The sequence below is a fragment of the Miniopterus schreibersii genome (assembly GCF_964146895.1).
Source record: "Miniopterus schreibersii genome assembly, chromosome: 5".
Classification (NCBI taxonomy): Eukaryota; Metazoa; Chordata; class Mammalia; order Chiroptera; family Miniopteridae; genus Miniopterus; species Miniopterus schreibersii.
Window position 1 is genome coordinate 2,286,891 of NC_138106.1, and position 17,201 is coordinate 2,304,091.

A 17,201-nucleotide genomic window follows, 5' to 3' on the forward strand; every position below is an offset into this window, starting at 1 on the left:
CCTCTTAACCCCTGATGGGAGGAGGTATACAAATACCAATATTTTCTCACCCATAAGAGAAGCAGAACCCCGAGCCCCTGGATTAGGGCTGGCGGCGTGGTTTTCCCCCCAGCCGCAGCCCCTGACAGCCCCCCAGCAGGCTTCCAGGTGAGTCGCACGGCCCCTGTCGGGAGCAGCCTCCGGGAGACAGTGGTCAAGGGGCCCAGAGGGAGCGGCTGTCCCAGTCGGTCAAGCAGCAGGAAGGCCCAGTGAAGGCTTGTGGGGAGGGAGGAAAGGCTCCATGAGAGCGGATGGCCAAGGTCACTAACAACCGCCTGAAGGCCACGGAGGAAGCAGCGGGAGGCGGGGGGACAGTGGGTGCTCGGCTGTGCCGGGGGAGCTGCCGGCCTCCAGCAGGTATCACCAGCAGGGGGCAGGCGGGTGGAATCCCGGAGCGAACGCCCTGGCGGGACCAGGCCGGTGGGCTGCGCACTGGCTCCCAAAGGCCGGGAATCCACTTGGGAAAAAAACAGAAAGAAAGGAAACCCTGAGAGTCCTCATGTCATGTGAAGCTGTCTGAGAAGCCAGTGCTCCGAGTCGTCCAGCCAGAACCAGCTGAGCAGCTAATCGCTGCCGATGTAATTGCCATGAATGCTTTCAGAGCCCCTCGGAGTAATCCGCCTTAAGTCCTTTAATTCCAGGCTTCCCGATAAGGAGGCTGGAGATGAAGGGACTTGCTCTTGTCCACAGGAGATGGTGGAAAAGCAGGTTTAGGATGGAGAGTTCTCAGCACCCAGACAGGCAGTCCTGTTTCCCGGTGCCACGGTGTCCCCCCCGGGGGAGACACCGTCCTGGTGGGGGCTCAGAGGCCTTAACCTCTGCCTTTCCTGCAGTTCCCCGGAGTCCTTCCTTAGACAGCAGGGCGGGACTGACATCCCCCTTGAGAATTCTGGGTTCACCTTACAGATCGGCCTGATTATCGTGACAGTGACTCCCTGACTCATCACAGTGATGGTGGGAGAGAGACAGTCGCCACCCACCAATCTGCAGGGCAGACCCTTGCTGTTCTCAGGGGCTCTGCATGCATCGGAGAATTAGAAAATTAAGAGAAAGCCCAACAGTTATCACCAAAACACTGTCAGCACTCTGTGCCCATGGACACTTAGTCTAAATACAGCGCTGATATGTTTGGTGCTTTCATTTCCACCCCGGGGCAAATCAGAAGCATGTTGGAGGCACAGGCGCTGGGGGGAGGAGCGGCCCCCTGGCTCCCGTGCCCCAGGGTGTTCCTGGACCAGCAGCAGCCGCTCCAGGAACTGAGCAGAGATCTAAATTCTCGGCCCCACCGCTCGGGTGCGTGGGACACAGCTCCCCGCTGCTCAGCAGTGGGCTCAGCTCTTCTCCAAGCAGGAGGGAGAAGCAGGCTGGACTGCGAGGGCGGTGAGCGCCCATCGTTGAGGCCCCGGTGTCCCGTGACTGCGAGGCACACCGTTCCCCCGGGGTTCGCAGAGCCTGCTATCTCTACGTTCGCTGAGCATGAGGCGGGGAGAGGTTGAGGGTCTTCTTCCTCTTAGTGGCTGGGTGGCATTGGGTCAGTGACGTGACTTCTCTGAACTTCGCTTCCCACGCATCAGTTAAAACACAAGGCCGACTTCTCTGGCCCTTCCGCAGTCCCGAAGGACTCCAGCCTCATGCTGTGCTCTTAGCTTAATGATACGGAAAGAGATTGGGGGGGTTAAGCTACTTATGTTTATATAACATTGGGTGATATGTAAACACGTCTGTATAATGTGTTTTCTCGTCTATAATACATTGACATACACGTTACCTGTTTCCTATCACATTATATATTGTATGTGTAACATACAGTGTGCAATATGGGACAGCATTGCCAACATTAACTCAGCTGGCGGATGGTCAGGCCTGCAGTTAGGAAGGGTTGTTTTACCACCTGCGAGGTGCTTTCAAGACGGGTCGCATTCATATCGTTGCTTTAAAGTCCTAATGACTTTAGTGACCCCGGAACCTGGCGAGTAGAGTGTTATTCGAGGAAAAGTCAGCCGGTCCCTCCGACACGTAAATCTCTTTTCCGCAGCCACGAAGCACTGGCAAATTAAGGAGAGAAAAATCCCGGTTTTTACATCAGATCCATGTCCTTAGTATCGGATTGATTGGCAAACATCTTTTGAAATCTGTATATATCCTCTTGAATGTGTGTGTGTGTATGTGTGTCAGAGAGATAGATGTACATACACATACCTACAGACAGATATTTTTTGGTATTGCCATTTTGCATGGTTTTTCACCATGACAATGCTGAAACAATATCCACCTTCCTAATTTTTCCACTGAGAGTCTACCAAGAAAACTAGTAAAAACCCACATCAGAAACATGGGCCAGCATGTTGACTGCCAGCCAGTCACTCTCACTAGCCACAATTTTCCAAGAAAAGGTGACAGCTTAGCCTCACCTGCTTTCTTCGGTGGAAGATCATACACCTCCTTCCGCAGATCGTCAGGGGCCTCCTGGAGGAGGCGGCCCAGTCGCGATGAGCTGTGGGCCCTGCTCGGTCCAGTTCCCACAGCTGAGGGCCAAGAGCCGCTCCCCGAGCCCCTCGCAAACATCACAGCGTTTAGAGGTGCCGCGCGGACAGCCAGTCCCCAAACCACAGGGCACCTGCCTTTGGAATGACAAAGTAAAATTTAGTGGATGGGATGAATTTTTTTGTTTTTGTTGGTTTTTTTATGACTGCATATATAATAAAATTCTAATCAAGTACTTTTTAAAAAAAAATCTGACAACTGCAATAGACATAATTTAGTGTCTCCTTTTGAACTCTGCCTAAGAGTCACTGAGAGTCAGTATGAAATCCTGAGGTAGCCTCTACGCTGGGGACAACCATGTAAACATTCACGACGGACCCCAGCGTGCTCAGGAAGCCAGGCCGCCGGCCTCATGCTCGCGGTTTGGGGCCACATCGTAATTCCACCAGATCTTGGATCCGGGTTGAGTCCCCTATCGCCCCCTGAAGCCCCGTACTCAGTAAGAAAGAAGAAAAATGAATTTGACAGCGGACACCCTCCATCCTCTGCATTTAAAATTCAAGGGGCAAATTGGCATTTTAATTACCCCCAGATCCAGGAACCTGGAGACAGAGAGGACTCATTTTCCCCGCCTGCGGGTCTATACGGGAAGCTTCCGTGTTTCACACAGAACAGGGCTCTTTGGCCCATGAAACCTGGTGGCTTAGGAAAAGGAGAATCCGGTGTCCCTTCCGTCTGGCTTGTGAAGGATGCGCCTTCCCTGCGACGACGCTCTTCACTCCCTGCGCCAGGGCCGCCCAGCTCTCCCGCACCTTTGCAAGGAGGGACTCCAGCCGTCCAGCAAAGACACTGAGGCTCTTGCTCCCGGATGACACGGGGGCAGGTGTAGAACAAACTCCTGACACTTTTCCCATTATTAGAGCCAGCCCGAGGCTCCCAGGGCCAGAAAGAGCAGCGAGTGAAGGACCGTCCACCCTGAGGGGTCCACCCAGTGTCCCCGCTAAAGGGACCGTCATCGCTGAATCTCTGTATGATGCAATTTGGGCAGCCTGTCAGCCGATGCAGAAATTGCTCACGTGTTAAAACTTTGTTTTTCTGAGTATAGGGCAATGAGAGGGGACTAATAAAAAAAAAAATAGTCTCACATCGTGCCTGGCCACAGTAGAGACTTACCTGAGGTGACGTATTTGTGTTTGGTTTCTTGGTGGCACGTGGTCCCCAACTTTGGTGGCTGAGGCAGACACAATGGGTGGTTTTCCTTTAAAACGCTGAATGCCGTGTATTCAGAATGGTCCCCGCACTCTCCCTGGGCCCCTCACTGACCCTGCCACGGCCTTCGGCAGTGTCGCGGGGCCCTCCCGGCACACGGTGTTTAGCATGGGGCCCAGAACCCGCTGGAGACCTCCGTCCCGTTGCTTCACCGGCCGGCGCTTTCTGAGGCAGGACCCCCAGAGCCCTCTCACCTGCCTTCTTTCCTCCTTGACTCCAGCACCAGGCTACGGTCAGGGCAGGCCATTACTGCGCTAGATTATTGTGCCGTGAGTGGCTTTTGAGTTGGATTTGTGGGCTTTTCTGTAAGAAAACTTCAGATTTTCCAGTGTGATCACCAGGAAGCCAGAAACGTGTTACCAAGATACAAGGAGGGAGGAGTCGAGGAAAACTCCACCCAGAGACACTGAATTACTCCATGTGATGGACTAAAGCAGAATGTTCTAGAAAAAGACATTTTTGGACCTCTGAGGGCAAGAGATGACAGGGGTTGTTCCGGGACCTGGCCCCACGGCCTTTCGCCCACAAGGCCAGAGCTTAAAATACTCAGCTGGTGAGAGGCCTCTCCCACGTGAGCCGGCCTGCGTGACTCAGGCTGTTTGTGTTCGGGCCGGGCGTCATGGGCTGCGGGGCTGAATCAGAGTCCAGATTTGCCTCGGTGACACATGAAAAGAGGGAGCGTTACATTTGAGCTGCACAAATATTATGCTTAAGTAGGTTTCCTCCTCTCGGAGCCAAGCAGGTCTTGTTCGTGATAAAGTCACCGCACTATAGTGGCTCCTTTCTCTGCCCTGGAATTTGAGACGCGTTAGCCGTGCCAAGGGGCCTGGCAGCTGGGGGAAACGGCCGGCCACGGACATTCGGAGCCATTATACAAGCATTAAAATTTAATTCTGTAGTCGTGGCGATTGGGAGCCAGGCTAATGTCTCCTTCCCCCACCGCCCCTCCCAGCCCGGGCTGCGGGGAGTGGGCTCAAGGGACCCTCTTTCTGACCGAGGATCAGGCATGTGAACAGGGCCTTGGTTGTGGCCGAAAGCAGGCTACTTCTTCAGTCTTCTTTTGAGACCACTGGAAAACCGGGGGGGGTTGTGAAATGGGTCAGTGACTCTGTTCGAACCACAGGGGTGGAGAAGGACCGCCCAAGAGGGCTCCTGGGCTGTCGGTACATCAGAGCAGTGGGTCCACTTGACAGGCCTGGTCTCCACTTTAAATATATTGTGATGAGGGATCTAGGAGGAGACCAGAGGTCCAACCCTCCCAGCCTGTCCTGTGTGAGTGGCATCTGCGTCCAGGTGACAGTGATTTTGACAAGGTCCAAGGCAAGGGTGTCCTGTCCATACAGACCCTGAGGGGCCCCTTCCCACCTCAGGCTCCTGAGCCCCCCGGGGAGGCTCCTCGGGTCTGCGGGAGGCACCCTCTGGGCTCCAGGGGCCCGCCTGCTGGGAACACTGGACTGGCGGAGGCCCAGGCCGCACCTTCCAGGCAGGTCGCTCTCGGGAGCTGCGCCCGGGTAGCCAGCTTCAGGGAAGGAAGAAGTCTCATGAAAAGCTTGCGAGGAAAGGGAGAGCCCGAGGGGCCGGGGCTGTGAGGCTGTGCATTTACCAGGAAGCCCGGCCTCCCCAGGCGGTGGGTTCGCAGCCACACCCCATTTCCTGTTGGAAGGGGCGTGCCCACTGAGCTCCAGGCCCCCTTTGCTGCCTTGTGGGACCTGCCAGGGGTTGATTTGCAGCGAGGAGCTGCTGATCTCATGCCCCTGGGAGGGCACTGCTCCTGGCTGCCTTAGCTTAGCCCACAGCCTGTGGCCAGGAGCCAGCGGTTAATGCGCCTTCCCCCGCCTGCCATCACCTCCACCACCCAGCTCTGAGCGCCCCTTCCTTCTGCCCTGTGGAGACGGGGGCAGAGGATTCGGGTGGGCACAGAGCCCAGGCTGGGGGAGCACCCAGTGGCCCGTGTGACAAAAGGGGCCCCAGTCTGCTGTGGGGACACCGTCCCCCAAATTCCCACTGGGAGCCAGCCCAGTGTGCAAATGTCCAGCGAGCCCACGATGGGGATGAGGGGCGGGGAAGGACAGGAAATCCCCAAATTTTAGAAAATCCACGATACGTGTTCTGATCTCTTGCCTCCCTCCCTCCCCCCCCACAATAGGACATCGTCAGAAACTAGACGATCAGACCAAGCCCGGGGGCTTGTCTTTTTCCGAGCGGCTCAGTGAGCTGGAGCAGCTGCGGCGCACGGCCATGAGGGTCAGCCCACACCACCCGGCCCCCACACCCAACCCTCGGGCCTCCTTGAACCACTCCACTGCCTTTAACCCGCAGCCTCAGAGTCAGATGCAGGGTAAGTACCTGGGCGAGCCCGCTGCCCCCTCGCCCTCGGGCAGAACCCCCCCCACCAACCCTGGCTTCTCCTCTGTGCTTGACCGGGGTCCGCGTGCCCTCGGCCGGGAGCTGGTTGGACGCGCGGTCCCGGACTGCCCAGGCCTCCCGAGTTCAGGCTGCCTGGTAACAGGACCCCCAGATTGAGAGGTGCTGCTGTGTAGGACATGGCGAGACTGTGGAGAGATACGTAGAAAACAGCTTGAAGAGCTGTGCTACTTCCTTACCTACCCACTAGTGTGGAAGACAGACAGACAGACACACACCCCCCACGCCTGGTGCAGGTCAGGCTGTCTCAAGCTCTTATTGCATCCGGTGCATTTGGGGGTTTGTATCTAATGTCTGTTCTTTTGAAAATATAAAAAACTAGGAGGACAGTTGGGGTACCATCGCAGCAGAGGTGTTATTTGCAGTAAATAAATTTGCAACGCACAAAGCGGGCAGGTTACTTGCACCCCCGTGGGGCAGGCTGGCAACTGCAACCCCACTGTAAAGTACAGCCATTGCATAAAACCCACTGTGCCCGATTAGATAATGCCCAGAGCTCACCTGCTGACGTCAGGGGGTGTTTGCTCTGTGATACCATTTCACGTTTCCGAAACACGGCGGCTTCTCTGAGCCAAGCAGGCCCCTCTGCCTGCGATATGGTCCCAGAGAGCCCCGTCCCAGCCCCGTCCCAGCGTCCCAGCCCCGTCCCAGCCTAGCAGGCCTGTTCACCTCAAAGGGAAAGATAAACACTGCGTGGGGGGAGGGGGCAGGTGGCCGGTGGCCGGTGGCCGGGGAGGGACAGGCAGCCAGTCCTCCTGGGACAGCAGAGTCCGCTGCCCCGGGCATCTCCTCTGTGTGGGTTGTGTTGTGGGATGTGGGATGAGTGTCCTGAGTTCTGCAGCGTTTTCGGGGTGAAGGCGCTCTTTTGGGGTTAGCGCACCTGGGCTCTCAGAAGCATGGGCCCCCTCGCGCACAGAGCCTGGGGCCGTGCCATTTCCTCTCACACTTAGGTTTCTGGGGAAGGTTGGGAAGGTTCTTTCATTTGAATGTAAAATTCCCAGAGAAACTTCCTGGGAGATTCTATGGTCCCAGCTGTTAAGTGGTCTTTCTGTCTGTCCAGCAGCCCTTTTGTGTACACACAGAAAGCAAAAGCCTGACTGTGGGGGCTTCCTCTCTTCTGCAGTCTCGGGTGTACGTCGGAAGCGACCCCCCGACACCCTTGGCTTCTTGGTGCTTCATAATCGCGAGTACCGATTCAAAACGTGCATCTTGATTTTGTTAAATTCCACAATGGGAGTGTGTGTGGTCAGTTAGGCCCGAGGGCACGTTAGGGGTGAGAGAGATGGGCTCGGGTGAAATAGAACAAAATTCTCGGGGAGAGCCGGCGATCCTGCATTTACGGCCATTTGGATGAAATCGTGTCATCCTCAGGACTCCCGTGTGGCCTGCTTGCTCCGCCCGCGGCGTCACTGACCATTTGCGCCACGCGGCTGGTCAGCGGGCTCGTCTTTCTCTGCTGAAATTGCAACCGGGAATATTAAGGCATTTTTTAAAGGGGATGGAAAATTCAGCCACGTGGGGGCAAGTTGAAACTGTCACCGTGAAGTCAGCTTTGTTTCTCAGGGTTTGGGGAGTGACTCCTGTCTGATTTCCCTCCTCATCAGAGATGCCCGGTGACCAGAAGGAAAAGGGGGGGAGAGGCGGGTGAACGCCCTCCCTCCCCGTCAGCAGCTCCTGGCGGAGGCCCTGCGTGGCAGGTGTCCCTCGGCTCTTGGGGACCCTATAAGCTCAGCAGAGGGAGGGACTTACCACGGAGCATCACCCCTTTTGCTCCTTTTAAAACGTTTTATTTCAACAACATCTCAGCGCTAATAAGTCACTTTCCGCGTCCCCGGGAGCGTAGCTGCTGCTCTGCGGGGTGTTAGCTGCGTGGCTCATGCTCCTTCCCACATAGGATTTGATGTCCAGCCCATCGCCTGTAAAATTATAAGAACAACTTTTAAAAAATAAGCGTCCAAGGTATTTTCACAAAAGACTGTTTTCCCTTGTTCTGTTTTGTTTTTTCTATAAGAAAATGCCTTTTTACCTTCACCATGGTTTGAGTAGGCCCTTGGGGTTTTTTCCCCTGAATTAGAAAGTTAACAGGGAAAATAGAGTCTCTTTGGGCCAGAACCTTGGCTTTGTCCTCAACAGGTGAGAAAGTGGCCCTTTGCCGGCCTTGCTCTCGAGCTTCTACAATACGTTTAAGACGACAAGACACTTGACAAAATCCGCTTGGTTTGCGGCTCTCCCGACCTGGCCACAGCCCGTCAGCGAAACCTCCCGGGTAGTGGGAGCAGCCCCGCAGCGGTTGCCATGACCGCACACGTGTGCGTGTTCTCAGCATGCGGGCACGTCAGCACGGGGGTGCAGAGAGATCCCGGGGCGACAGAGAGGCTGAGGACCCGTCTTGCCGGGACTTCACCAGGAGGAACACGCTTGTCCCTTTGACTCTGTCAGTGGGGAATTGCAGATGTAAAGTGACGCTTTGACTTATAGAGTGCGATGTGCCTGAGAATCTCTTAAAATAGACGCCTCAGGTCACCCGAAGCAGGGTGCGGGCGGAGGGGGCGGGTCGCCATGCTTCCAGGCCACCGTGAGTTGCGGTTGGGGCCGTGGAAGGGCTGAGGTTAATTTCGGGGCTGAGGTTAATTTCAGCTTTGGGTCCACCGGGCTCAGCCCTGGACGGGGGCCGTTCTCAGGGCCCCGCGCTTGTGCAGGCCCAGGTGGTACCGTGAGCGTCTCGGCCGAGCTTCAGAGTCCCGGCAGCGTGGGAAGGGAAAGGGCCTGTGTCTTTTTCTAAGATGAAATGGGGCAGATCCTGGGAAGATAAGGCGCCAGTCCGTCACCCTACCCCCTCGCAGATGCCTTCAGGCAGCCGGGGCAAGTGACTAAGAGCGCGACTCCTGATGTGCCGATCACGGGGAACCGCGTTAGGGCTGCGTAGCCCCCTCCTTTCTGGGAAGCGGAGACGGACCTGCAGGGGCAGAGAACTGCCGGAACCAGGGAAACCAAGAGGCCAGTCGTCCGGCTCTCGTGTGCGTTGCCCGAAGCGTCAGGCGTGAGGGTTAACTCTTTGACTGGGCCCGTCGCGAGGCATCTGCACGGGGCAGGGCCTTCCGCGCAGCATCCCACCCTCGCCAGGAGCGGTGGCGTGGCTCACAGGCAGGGAATCTGGACCTGAGGTGAGCAATTGCCCAACCTCTCTGGGATGGGAAGCAGCACTCAGACCTGCTCCCAGACCTTCCGGCCACAAGCCGGTCCTGCCGGCTGGCGGGCCCCCCTGGGCTCCCACTCCAGGATCAGGGATCAGTGAGACGCAGGGCTGGCCCCTGTCGGGAAGAACCCCCGTGGCCGGCGGGCGATGGGTGAGGGGCCGGGCTGCTCAGCCATTTCTCGGTCCTGTATTGAATGTGTTCTGTTCTCACCAGATGTGCGTGATGCTAACAGTGACTGTAGGGCCAGGCTCTGTGGCAGGCACCTTAGCAAGTCTTCTCCTTTGGGGGCGTGAACGTTTGTTTTCAAAGACGGGAGAAAACGCAAAGCAGGAGAGAAGGGAAGGGAGCGGCCCAGGCAGTGTGTGCTCCCTGTGTCGGGGCCACAGCCCGGCCTCCCCCCGTGTCGGGGCCTCGCCGCGGGCCCGTCAGGACCAGAGCCCTCCTCACGTCCAGCCCGCAGCACCTGCTCGGCCGTGAGGGGTGTGGCGCCCGCTTGAGGGTCCCATGTGGCCAGGGACCCTGCCTTTCCAGCCATTTCCTCACTTAGTATCCCAAGTGGTTTTTGTCGGGGTAGTGACTTTCCCCCAAAGTAAAGTTACTGTGGACAGACGGCGTTCTCCGTGGAGCTCTGAGATGGGGAATCGACTTTGCTTCTCAGCTACACAGGGTTCCTGACGCTGGGGACAGGGGAGTAGAGCTTCACACTTTCCCAGGGGAGGAGAGGAGACCCCGTTCCAGCCTCGGGGGTAAAAGATCAGACCGAGTGGCAGCCTTGCTCCTACCTCTTCTCTCTCTCTCTGTCTCAGTCTCTGTCTCTCTCTCTATCTCTGTCTCTCTCTCTCTGTCTCAGTCTCTGTCTTTCTCTGTCTCTCTCTCTGTCTCTCTCTGTCTCGGTCTCATTCTCTCTCTCTGTCTCTGTGTCTGTCTCAGTCTCGGTCTCTCTCTGTGTCTCTCTGTCTCGGTCTCTGTCTCTCTGTCTCTGTCTCGGTCTCTGTCTCTCTGTCTCAGTATCTCTGTCTCGGTCTCTGTCTCTGTCTCTCTCTCTGTCTCAGTTCTGTCTCTCTGTCTCGGTCTCTGTCTCAGTCTCTGTCTCTCGGTCTCGGTCTCGGTCTCTCTCTCTCGGTCTTTGTCTCTCTCCTAGCAATTCTAAAAGTTCAGAAACAAACTGGGGGTGGGGCTTCTGGTTGCCTGGGAGGCAGAGGCTGTAACCAACACCGGGACTTCTCATACACAGATCTGTAGATGCCGTTTGATGGCTGCGCGACGTGAAGTCTTCAGAGGGCTAGACACCCACCTATAAGACATACTGTAAACAGGAAAAGTGAAGGATTTAAAAAATAACGCTTACCTAGGTGTCACAGAGGTCAAGGGCCTTTCAAGGTCAACATCAGACTCACCCTCAAAACAAGCCTGAGCCAGGCGTGTTCCGTGAATTAAAGTGAATAAACAGGTGGAGGGAGGGAGGGAGGGGAAGGGCTGTGGAGTGGGGTGCAGGCCAGCTGGTGGGTGCCGCAGCTGGGCCCGCCCCCGGCCCCGCAGGCGGAGACGGCACAGCTGATGGAACAGAAGCTCTCAGGGCAGAACTGAGGACGTGGTTACCGGGCTCTGTGTCTTGGCTGGTGCAGCATAAACGGTGAGGTTAAGGAACATTTGACAAGCTCTTGTTAATGAATTACATAGACGCTCAGCAGAGGGCAAGGGGCTGGGAGTCAGCTAGGCCTTGGTTTTCTCCTGTACAGAAGCCCCCAGGTCTTTGCCTCCCATCTGCCCGTGGCCTCTGCCGCCTGATGCTGAGGGGCTGCAGCGTCTGTGGCCCTCGGTTTCCACTCACCCCCACACTCGGGGTCCGCGGCCCTCCGGGCGTCCGTGCCCCACACGGGCCTCTGCACAGCCTGCTCGGGTGCCCTGATGCGTTTCCAGGCGCCCGCAGCTCAGTCCCTCACGAACGGCCCTTCGAAGGAGCCGCCACGGGCCAGGCTCGGCGCTCCGGTGGCCGCAAGGCACAGGTCTGGGGGCCGCACCTTCTGATGTGGTCCAGGGCGACCAGACCACATTCTCTGGAGCGTTTTGTTGACGCCTCGGGGGCGTCTTTTCTAATTGAAAGAAAGAAGGATTCACTTTGGGGCGTGTCCTTCGTGGTAAAATATTCCGTCTGTGGAGTTATGTTCTGAATTTCTCCCTTATTCCTGTCATCTATAGGCCAGGGCCGTGCAGACAGACGGACACACACACGCGTGTTTTGCTCAGACAGAGCTGTCCTTGGAACAGCAGGAGGGTGACGCTGACAGTGTGACAGCCGAGAGAGGTGGCAGAGCAGGGGGCTCACGCGGAGGGCTCCACGCCGAGCAGGGGGCTCACGCGGAGGGCTCCACAGTCAGGCGGTCTCGGTCCAGAGCTGGCCACCGCCACGTACAGGGAGATGAATTTTGACAACTGAGTTAACCTCTTAAAGCCTCAGTTTTCCTACCTACAAAGTGGGAGGAATTGTATTTGGAGACCCCAGGATCGCTGGGAAACGTGAAGCGTGAGCGGTATAGCCAGCCCGCGGTCGCTGTCACCAGTACCGAGCGTAGCCCCTTCCTGTGGCCGCCGTAACAAATGACCGCAAACGGGGTGGCTTAAGGAAACAGGCCTGTATTCTCTCACAGTCCTGGTCCTGGAGGTCACAAGTCTAAAATCAAGGTGTCAGCAGGGCCATGCCCTTCTGAAGGCCCCAGGGAAGGAGCCTTCCTGCCTCTTCCTACCTTCGGTGGCTCCAGGCATTCCCAGGCTGTGACCACACCGCTCTAATCTGTGCCTCCATCTCCACAGGGCCTCTTCTCTGTGTCATCTCCTCTTTTGCCTCTTGCAAGGACACTTGTCATTGCTTTTAGGCCCCACCCAGACAACCCCGTATGATCTCATCGCATCCTTTGCTTAGTTACATCTGAAAAGACTCCTTTTTCCAAATAAGGTCACACTCGCAGTTCCATGAGTCACACAGAAACGGATCTTTGGGGGCCACCATTCTACTCAGTCCACCAACACAGAAAAGCTGGGGGACATCAGGCGAGGGCAGACCTGGCTTTCCCGGTCCGTCTCCCGAGCAGATGTCAGGGGAAGCAGGTGTGTGCTTGGAGTCTCAGGCCTGGAACCTCCCTCGTGTATCGGGCCCTGTCATGTCGGCCCGTCACTGGCTGGAACTCAGCATCACGGTCCCTTTATTTCCCAGCCAGGAGGATATATGACTTTTTTCTCGATGAGATCAGGTTTTTCTTAATATTTTCTAGAGCACCTATGCAGACGGACCCGCGGGGCCCAACAGTGGTAGAGAAAGGCAAGTGTCGTGGGAGCAAAGCGGACCAGGAGACAGGAGGCCTGGGTGCCGCCTGCCCTGGCCCCCAGGAGCTCATGGCGTCGTGGATGGTAGGAAGCCTAGGGACAGAACAGGGCACGTGGACCACAGCCAGGCCTGGGAGGGACTCAAGAATGTGGCCTCCTGGAACTAAGCATATCACTGTTGTTTTGAGCACACTGCCCTGCCCCCCATTTTTTAGTGGCTTTATTGCAACGCATTGTGGACCAGACACCCATTCCCAAAGGCTGGGGATTCACTTTGCATATCTCCTAGTCCCCAACTTACAAATCGCTGAAGACAGCCTTTCACATTTGGATGTTCAAACAGAAAATTAGGCTGCAGCCATGAGGGGGAACCAGGTTTACCCAAAGCATGTACCAGGAGAGGAACAAGCGAAACACGTTGACAGCCAGCGGGAAGGGCTCCGGTTAGAAGATGCCCCTGCTTTCTTGCGGGCGGCGGTTCTCCCCACGGAGTCGGTTTCACTCACTTGCGCCGTGTTTCCTGACGTGGGAGCCGAGCGCGGGCCCCGCCGTAACGAGGCTGTTTCAGGCTCTTCCCAGTCAGCGCCCAGGGTTCAGAGGGTGCCGAGGAGCTGGGACTAGCTCTGTCTCACTCCGCTCTGGCCTCAGAGCTCACAGCCCGACTTTCGGGGGAGACGTACAGAGGTGGGGGTGCCCAGTGTCTATTTGTGTCATATTTTCACATTTCAGCCTCAGAGCCTTTGCCCAGCAGGAGCTTTCTCGTCTCTGCACAATTGCCTTCCACGTGGTAGAATAGCCCAATTGTTGAGATTAAAGATGTGATTGCAAAACACCTGTAATAGACTCGTCCCTGGCAAACCCAGGCCTTTCCATACGCTTTTATCCCATAATCTCTTTTTGGCAGAACATTATATGTTCTGATACCAGAGATCCAGTTACCAACCACAGTAAATAAAACAGAATAATTTTTAAAAAGCATAGAACTCACCCCAAAGACAAACACTGGCCAGCCCTGGGGAGTTCGTGTTTCTCTGTGCACTCCCAGGATGGGCAGGAGAAAAGAAAGGAGTCGGCCCAGGCCCTCCTAAGTGGCATGGAGTATAACATTTATGTTTAAAAGAAATAAGCATTTTCCAGAGAAAACAGAGCCATGGCCCCAAGTCCCCGGATGAGCAGGAGCAGAAGTGGGGCGGAGGAGACAGTCATCCCCTCCAGGCTTGGGCTCCGGGGCCACCGTCCAGGGCCCCCTCGTGTCTCACTCCACCTTAGAGTCATGTTCAGGGGGTAGGACCTTCCAAATACAGCTTCAGGATTTGGAAAAACATCCTCAGTTGTAATCAATAGCGGTGTTAACTACCCCTTTGATAAAGGTGACTCCTAAAGATGGAGTCCCTGCTTTCCTGCCTGGAGAAGGTGTGGACAGAAGGGGGGGGCTACAGGGGCTCTGACCTGTCATCTCCTGTGACCACACAGCTGTGGGAGGCCACGGAACTGAGCGTTAAGCACTCACTGGGACTGGGCATAGAGTACGTATGTCTGCACACTGTCTGGCTTCTTCCGACGGCACTGACCTGAGCCTCCTGGAGCCGCGGTGATGAGCTCTAATTACTGGTTAACAAGACCTGGGCCCCCATCAGCCGAGCCCGGTCCCTCCAGGAGTGTAAAGAGGGTGCCCTGCAACCCTCCACCTCGGAGGACTGGGTGTGAGGACATCGGAGGGCCTATGAGTCGGGGGGAGTCAGCACTACCCTGGGCGTCAGCAGCTCATGCATCGGGGCAGTCGGGTCTCCCAGACCCATCCCTGCTGGTTCCCTCAGCGGAAGGAGTCAGCTTCTCCCCCACCCCACCCCCCCACCCCGGCGGCTTTGTGTGTCCAACCTGAGCCAGGCCAGCGCCGGATCCGAGGGCCGGAGACCCTCCACGGGGCCCTTCCTCCTTCCGCACACTTTCTGGGGGGCGTCTTAAAAGCACATCTCATCTTGAGGTAGAAAAGGGAAAAAGACAATCAGACCTGCGATTGCCCTTCTCGGAGCCGCGGGTCACACAAGGGACGCGAACACGGTTTTATTAGGTCCCGCGGGGCAGCTGGGCCGCCGTGGCCCCTCACGCTCCATCAGCACCTCCCTGCACGTGTCAGACGGCAAGTCACACAGTGATGAGGTTACTGAAGCATCTGTAAAGGCGGCGCTCGCTCAAGGCCCCGACCGGGAAGTCCTGCCGCTCGGTGGTTTGCGGCCCCCTCCGGCCTGTCCGCCTCGTGCGCTGCGTTGCGATTCGCGCGCCGTGGGAGCGGTCGTGGTGGCCCGAGTGCGTCGTCCGGAGGGCTGGTGCCCAGAAGTTTTTGAAACAGTTACTTCCCCCAGTTTGGAAACTGTAGCGAATGTTTGGATGGTGCCTCTACCTGCGCTGCAGCGAGGTCACAACAAGGTCATTGCCCGGCTCCCACGGTCACCAGTAGTGACAGGTCACGTGTAGAATGGACCCGCTGGGGGGGGGGGTGCGCTGAATCCTCACTGCTGGGGGCCCATAGGTGCGTGGTGTGGCCCGAGGGTCCTGCCCGCGGCGCCTGCAGATCGCTGGGCGGCGTGCAGCTGGCTCGGTCCTGTTGTTTCGCACAAAGCCCCAGGCCAGGGGTGGGGAACCTTTTTTCCGCCGAGGGCCATTGGATATTTATAACATCATTCGAGGGCCATAATCAATTTAAAAATTAACTATAAAAAAGCTCTAGATTTATTGAATTTCAAGTCCCACCTGCAGTTGCCTTTGCAGGGCCAGACCCAATGATTTCATGGGCAGGACCTTCCCACCCCTGCCCCAGGCCTCGACTGTCACGTGAGTGATTAAGCAGATAGCTCTGAAAGGCTCAGGGTTTGCAGCTCTGGGTGATGCCTTGCAGTTCCCGGGGGTGAGGGGTCCCGTCCAGCATTCCCAGGGGACCAGTCGGGGTGGCCTGAGCCCACCAGTGTGCTGCCCGCATTGAAAGGCTCTGTTTTGGGTGGTATTTTTGCCACACGATTGGCTTCTCTGAGTCGTCATATGTTGGTAAACGAGAGAACACGTTGCCCAGATGTGGGTCTGTTTAATTTAATATGATTTCCCACAAATTACAAAGCATGACTTTAAAATTGAATTTGTACAAAAATATAGCTGGCGGACTCAGGTGGAGAGCAGAGGAAGTCTTGTTACTCTCACTCCGGAATCTCTTCCCGATTCCTTCATCTGACTCTCCTGCCTTGGGGAGGGCAGGTCCGCGAGGAGCGGCTCTTCCCTTCCAAGCCCCCCTCTAATCCCCGGTCCCTGGCCCCTCAGAGGGGGCGCGGGAGCCTGGAGGCGTTGAGGCAGAAACACTGGCTCCTGTCCACCCATCCTGTCCGTCAGGGGGCAGATGTTCCTCCCACTGAGCACTGGGGGGGACCCGGACAAACACGGCGGCCCCCAGAACCGTTTGTGAGGAAGGCAGGGCCTGGATCCACGAAGTAATGCTAAACCCTACCTGCTGGGTCGTGGCGCTAGGCGGGCCGTGTCCTGCTGTGACCTTGGGGGACTCCTGGGCTCCTGCAGCCCCGGCCCACCTGTGGAATGGGCGTCCCCCCAGCAGCGCCTGCCCGCTGCGGAACTGTGAGGGGCGGGTGAGCTACGGGCATAAAGCCCCGGTGCTGGCACCGAGCACGCGTCGCGCTGCATGTCATCCTCACTACCCCGTGTGCTGGTTGCCGGGATGGAGATGTGTTTCCGTCGAGTATTGAGCGCTGTGCGTGCAGTCGGTGCTATTCTTTTTAGTGTCATCGCTACTATTGTGCCCTTTGCAGGGGGCGTTGGGGTGCCACCAGGTGGTGCACATCCTCGCTGCCCTGTGGGCACAGCTGCTCTGAGATAATTACCGTCAGAGCCCCGTTGTCCCCAGGAGTGATGCCAGCACCTGGGTGCATTGGGCCCTGGCAGTATCTTGCACTCACATTTCGGTTTCTTGGGTCGGCTCCGCAGGCGCCCCCGGGGACACTGTGGGACAAGATCAGATGGGAACAGGGCGCTGGTGAACTTGAAAGGGACCTTAAGTGGAGGCAGACCTGAACCCCACGTCCTGGGACTCCTGTTCCAGCGCCTCTCCCCGCGGCCAGGCTGCCTCTGCCGCGGAGGTGGCCCCCAGCGTGGTCCCTGCACCAGGATGGGACCCTCACTGGGACATTCAGTAGTGCTCTGCCTCTCTCTGGAAGCCTGCCGCCTCCTCGAGAAGATGGGCGTGGTTGGGCTCTGCTCGTGGCTTCTTGTGTGTCCATTCGAAACGTTCAATCCCATCCCCAGGGAGGAGGGATTTTCACCAGGGTGGGACCCGAGCACCCATCCCAGGTCCACCCCGGTCCTCTCGGCCCCGCCGCGCGCCCAGCCCTGTTCCCTGGCAGGGCACAGCCAGCTGCAGGGAGGTTGACGGGCACCCCCGGCCGCGGGCCCATGTGGGCAGCCGTGGGG

The 17,201-nt window shown here is 57.1% G+C and overlaps 1 protein-coding gene across 1 annotated transcript in view; it reads left to right on the plus strand.

Annotated features, from left to right (window-relative positions):
• Positions 1 to 17,201, plus strand: part of RUNX1 (RUNX family transcription factor 1) — a 191,344-nt gene that overhangs the window by 145,236 nt on the left and 28,907 nt on the right. The window contains exon 6 of the mRNA XM_081138437.1: positions 5,939 to 6,130. Coding sequence (XP_080994563.1) covers positions 5,939 to 6,130 — 192 coding nt within the window. The remainder of the gene's footprint in view (positions 1 to 5,938; positions 6,131 to 17,201) is intronic.